This window comes from Abramis brama (assembly GCF_963993115.1).
Source record: "Abramis brama genome assembly, chromosome: 10".
NCBI classification, from domain to species: domain Eukaryota; kingdom Metazoa; phylum Chordata; class Actinopteri; order Cypriniformes; family Leuciscidae; genus Abramis; species Abramis brama.
This window is the reverse complement of record NC_139972.1, coordinates 15,573,393-15,579,392: the sequence shown is the minus strand read 5'-3', so window position 1 is coordinate 15,579,392 and position 6,000 is coordinate 15,573,393. Positions and strand designations below refer to the sequence as shown.

Genomic DNA, 6,000 nt, shown 5'->3' with positions numbered 1-6,000 from the left:
GACGCTTGTCAAAAAGTACGAGGAAGCTTGTTGACGCTTTGGCCGCTCTGACGTAGCAGCATTCTATGTTCGATCATGGGAGAAGAGAAGTGTCACACCATGAAAAGTAAACAAAATAAACAAGCAATACATTGACACTAGAAACCTTTTATAATGACAGCATTTGTATAACCGTTTTGGTCACATTATTATTTATTATTATTAATAGTGAGTGCGCGCGCGCGGCCGAGGCTCTCTCTCTCTCTCTCTCTGCTATCTCTCTGCGTTCTTATATGTAAAGCGCGCCCTGTTAAACTGGCAGGACTTAAAAACACATGCAAATGATAAACTTTCACTCTGATGGTTAAACTGCAATTAATCCGATAATGATAGGAAACCCAGCAACGGCGATGATCAGCTTCTCCTCCGTTTTCTCGGAAGCTCAAGTCGGCGGCGGCGGTGTGAACGAGGGGGAGGGTCGTCTCCGTGCCAACGGCTCCCCCCACAACGCAGAGGCGAATTGCTAATGAGCTACTGCCGCTCTGCTGAAGCAAAGTCCCAGAAAACGGCACAGGTTTTGTGATTTTGGCTAAAAACGGCATAATCATCATTTAAAGACCACTGAGAATGTTTAAAAATAGCTCAAAATATGATCGGAGTGGGACTTTAACGTGAATGTAGAGAAACAGTAATATTTAGAGAAATATTTATTTGAAAAACTCTTAAACTCATCACACTCAGTAAACTCAATTCACAAAGTCAATCTACTCTTGCAATCTATATCAATTGTAGGCTACTTTGTAATCATAAATGTCATTTCCACCACATGCTGTCATTTCCACCACAGAGGGCAGTGTGAAAAAATGTTTTTTGTGAAAAAATGGAAGATAGCTTCACTGATTAGCTTTGAATTAATACTCAGCATTTCATGCATGCAAAATACTCTTATTTAACTTAATTTTTTTTTACTTTTTAAAAACACCCTTGAAGGTACAGCATGTTTCCACCACATGCTGTCATTTCCACCACAGAGGGCAGTGTGGTGGAAATGACATTTCTGTAGTTTTTTGTGAAAAAATGGAAGATAGCTTCACTGATTAGCTTTGAATTAATACTTAGCATTTCATGTATGTAAAATACTCTTATTTAACTTAAAATTTGTAACTTTTTTAAAACACCCTTGAAGGTACAGCATGTTTGGAAATGACATAGAATAAATATATTAACTGATCAAGCAATATTTACCTTGATTTTTCTTATTTTGTTCTTGATGAAAATTTAAAATTGCCTCCATGTCCAACATGTGCTCTGGTGTCTCTGAACATTTCCATAGAAACCACCTAAACAATCTTTCACACAAACTTTTTAAAGGGACATTACAGTGTTGTGGTGGAAATGACACCAATACTGTGCGACAGCTATATTTTGTATAAAAAGTAATATTGATGGTGGTCTCACATTAAATACTATAATGTATTTGAATTATTTTACTAGTGCTTAATTTAGGTATATTAATAGTTACCAGATAAGTCATACTTTTAAACTGTATTTTCATTGTTGAAGTTAAAAAGTCTGGGTGTGCGACAAGGATAAAACAGTGATTTTGACACCTATAAGGAGGTTGAAAAGTATAAAAAAAATCATAGTAGAAAGGTAGTAAAAAGTTATTAAGGAGGTTTTATTGTTAGTTTGAAAAAGAAAGAGGATTTTGTCCAAAATTGTATGTATTTTTAAAAAAATATGACCAAAGTACATAAAAGTGCCCATAGTCTAAGAATCACCCATCTATGGAGTGCATCATATTATGTATGTGCAAATAAAATAAACACAATAAAATATCAAATAAATACAAATAAAATAGATAAGAATACTTATCTTAAAGCACTTCACAACCATATGGTACTGTAGCCTAGCCTAAAGGAATGCTAGATGTATAGGCCTACATTTTGTTTGCAACACGTTAGATGAAATTTGATTAATGATTTGAAAAGAGAGATTTTTTTATGACTGATTGTGTTCAGAAAGCGAATGACCTCAGTTAAGATATCCAACAGTGTATGCTATCAGTTAGCCTAACAGGAAACTGATATTACAACTCCTTAAAGATTTGAAGATCACCTGGCTTTTTATGACAAACAATTCTTACCAATATGTGATGAACTGATATTAAATGCACCAACTGCTGTCTGTAATATGCAAAACAAGGGAGGTAGCAGGATATTTGAAGCATTAGTTTTTCATAATGTCACTTAACATTGTTTTAATGAAATGAACGATTTCCATTAATCAGTGTCAAACATCAGCATTTATTGAGATATTGAACTGTTTGCAATGATTGAAATGAACAATTAAACAGACTGAAACGTGGATTCTGTGGAACTGGATTCTGTCATCTGACTTCTAATCAGTGCAGTCTCCATATATTGGATTTTTAAACTGAAAATCTGCCAGAGAAAAACAAGAAAATGACAATTAAGATAAATTGGCTTAAAAAGTGCCACACAATACACCTTGTTTCATTCAAATGACATTTTAAACTGAATAATGAACAATTACGTTTTTGTTTTTTCCGGTTTTTGCCAACATTGCCTGGATTGGAGAGCTCTGCCTGGTTGACTGAAATATTTAAAACAGATATTTGGGTTATTTCCATTCTTAGCACATATACAGCTAATCCAGTTTTCCAAACACAAACATTGTCTTACCATAGTATGGTATGGCATCTGAAGAATGACTTGCAGGTGGATCAGGAACGGCTCTAAAAGCTGAATTTTTTTTATTTTTTGTTTATTTTTTTTTAGATTTGTATCATTTTATCTTAGATTTATCAAGTAATAATAAATTAATCGATGAGTCACCTCTCTGAGGATGTTGCCCCTGCTGCACAGCAGGACTTCGATTTGGAGGAGCAGGTACATCATTTTCTTGACATGAAAAAAAATGCATTTCTATAATTTTACCCAAAATCATGATGAAAAAATAATTCATTTGAAACAAACTTGAAAATAAAGGGGCTAATGTAAAAACCTACAGTTTGCACAAGTTTGTCACTATAGTGAACGGTGAACAGAAGAGAAACACATACCATAAACAGTTGTGAAACCCCGTCTCAGACCTTCAGAAATAGAAACAAAACAAACATGTTTATTCTATTGTATCTGTATTATATTTCTGTCCCCGGTCTAGACAAACGAACATCAAGCCAAGTGGCAAACAAATGATGCTAGATCTTTTCTCATTTGATATTTCTTATAATGCAATGCCATTCATGGATTTTTAAGTGTATACCTTGTGTGTTTCAAAACCATAGGTAAAGCATTTAAGTGATGTTTCTTACCCCTGTTGTTTCGGTTTCTCTGTTCACTTCTTTCTGTATTCTGTGTTTCCTCAGGGGGGTTATTACCTAAGAGTCAAATGGTTTTCATAAAGGTCAATAAACTCCACAGAATGTCACTCACTGAACGTCTCTGCTCACCTTCACTCTGAACTCCATTACCAGGATTAGATTTGGATGATCTATTTATGTGCTTTGCTGTCCAAAAGAAGAGAATACTTTTAAACAGAGCTGATATTGTAACATTAGTTTGTGTAAATACAAGAATTATACTTTTTTAAGGAACCATTGCTCACCACAATATTTTGAAAACAGACTTAATCCAATAAAAAGGAGAATAAACAATCCAGCTCCAGCAGCGAAGTAGAACCAGGGATTTACCTCATCAGGTCTTCCTACATGGACAATTACAGCCTATTAGAGGATTTCAGCAAAATGCAAACAGTATGACATTCATGAAACACAAAATAAAAGGAATTAACAAATCAAAGCATTGTTGTGGCCGATAATTAATTACTTGTAAAAATGCAAACACTGTAAAAAAATATATAAAAAAACAACAAAAAACATTGAAATTAATAATTTGATACAATGCGCTTATACATACATGTTTTTACATTGTACTTAAATACCTGCATGTAATTACAGCTGTAATTAATTTCTGTAATTGCATAATTACACAGTTGATCCTTCCTTTACCCCTTAACCCAGGGGTGGGCAAACTACGGCCCGCGGGCCACATACGGCCCGTTAGGCTGTTTAATCCGGTGTTGTGCCGAATTTCGACCCCCTGCCAAATTATTACCCCCCTCGTTGAAGTCAGTACCTGATTGCCTAATCCTAACCCCACCCCTAATCCTAACCCCTCCCCCACAACTAATCCTAAACCTACCAATACTAGGGGGGTAATAATTTGGCAGGAGTCAAAATTCGGCACGACACCGGCCCTCTGTCAAATTTTTTGCCCACCCCTGCCTTAACCCAAAAAAGCCAAAAAGTTTGCCCACCCCTGCCTTAACCCAAACTTAAACCTACCCATACCACCAAACCTGTCCCTAACTTTATCCGTATCCCACCTCAATAGTATGAACGCAATAAGTACATAACAATGTTAGTATAAATTAAAGATATATAAAGTGTGACCAAAAACTGTCTGTCATTTTTACCCCCCAAAAAAAGACTGTAAAAAGGACAAAGTAAAAACCTGTTTAACATCAATTTACATTAAAATGTAAATTACCAGAATTATGGTGAAAAGCAGTAAAAGGACATTCCCAGAGGTGCCTGCATGACATATGTAGCACCTTTAAAGCAAGCTTCTCAAGATTCTTTACAGAATACAAGAAAAATACACATCATTACAGAAGGAATACATCAAGTCAAGAAGTAATCAAAAGTAATCTAAATATTAAACTGACTTTAAAAATCGAGCTGAATCTCAAATAATTGCTTAAATTATTTCGATAAGTTAAAGTAATTTAAAAACATGAGTTGCCTTGACTTACTGACTATATCATGTTTTACAGTGCATTTATGTAAATATTTTTGTCCTTCTTAGTTTTGTTATCAGTGATGTGCATTATGTTTTTGCGTTATTTAATATTTATTGCATTATTTTAGCATCAAGTGGGTTGCCCTGCAGGTGTTTTGTGTTGGCCATGTTTTATGAACACTCGGCTCTGATTCATGGATGTGGCTCTATGTACCAATTATAGTAGTCATCAGTTAATTTTAATGTAAAAAAAGATGCATTTCAAGTAGATTGGTAAATTAACATTATAACACTTGATGAAAGACACTGTTTTAAGTTTTACAGGCACCAATACGCCATCCTGTAATACCTGAAATATTGTTTCCACCATATGTTTTAGTGATTTTCTGGCAACATGCCTTTTTTTATCATAATGTTTGTTTATTTTTTTACAGAGTTACATCTTTAAACACATGTGATAACTGTTCTACATTGAGATACTTGTGACAACTTCCCCCAGTCACAATAAGCTCCAAGATATTTCCAAGGACTGAACTTACTCTCAACTGGAGGCTCTGATTCTGTGATTTCCACTCTCCAGCGTTCACCGCTCCGCTCACAAAAGTACGGGCCGATGTCTGAAGGCTTCAGATCGTGGATGAGGATGGAGTAGTTTCCTTCTTTGAACAGAAGGGGAAAAACACTCACTCGTCCTTCTGTTCTTTCAAAGTAGAGACTGCCATTACTCATGATCCTTAGAAGAGTAGCTCCACTGGATTTGTGGATCCATTTCACAGTGTCTGTTTCATTTTCAAGGCTTATATTAAAGTGACATGGGAGAAAGACTTCAGACTTCAGAGAGGCGCTGATGGTGACCTCTGTCCATCCTGTGTTCCAGCGGTCCAGAGCTAAAATGTAGGGGCACGAAATATAACTGATTCAGCATCATATCACACAGTCACACATTTTCATCTCTTAAGAGTTGATTGCTATCAAAAATTGTTCTAAAGAATGTTTCTAAAGAAATGTCTGGTTCAACACATCAATTTAAAAAAATAATAAAAAAACAAAGATTTTAATTATTTAAAAACATACATGTAAAAATATATCAGAACTGCTAATAATGAGACATTATATATTTTTCTTTTGTATCATTATTGATAATATTAATAATTTGCCCATAATATTAGCCTATGCTACATCATATTCGATAGTA

The 6,000-nt window shown here is 34.9% G+C and overlaps 1 protein-coding gene across 2 annotated transcripts in view; it reads right to left on the bottom strand.

The window, feature by feature from the left end:
* Positions 1 to 2,265: 2,265 nt before the first annotated feature.
* Positions 2,266 to 6,000, bottom strand: part of LOC311090277 (uncharacterized protein) — a 13,146-nt gene continuing 9,411 nt past the window's right edge. Inside the window, exons 2-10 of one of the 2 annotated variants that reach the window (XM_084125505.1) lie at positions 5,345 to 5,692; positions 3,610 to 3,708; positions 3,455 to 3,511; positions 3,317 to 3,382; positions 3,065 to 3,094; positions 2,838 to 2,903; positions 2,685 to 2,744; positions 2,536 to 2,595; positions 2,266 to 2,423 (exon numbers count right to left, since the gene is read on the bottom strand). In XM_084125505.1, the coding sequence (XP_083981631.1) occupies positions 2,380 to 2,423; positions 2,536 to 2,595; positions 2,685 to 2,744; positions 2,838 to 2,903; positions 3,065 to 3,094; positions 3,317 to 3,382; positions 3,455 to 3,511; positions 3,610 to 3,708; positions 5,345 to 5,692 (830 nt within the window). In that variant the 3' untranslated portion in view covers positions 2,266 to 2,379. The remainder of the gene's footprint in view (positions 2,424 to 2,535; positions 2,596 to 2,684; positions 2,745 to 2,837; positions 2,904 to 3,064; positions 3,095 to 3,316; positions 3,383 to 3,454; positions 3,512 to 3,609; positions 3,709 to 5,344; positions 5,693 to 6,000) is intronic. The other variant, XM_084125506.1, reaches the window with a different exon arrangement.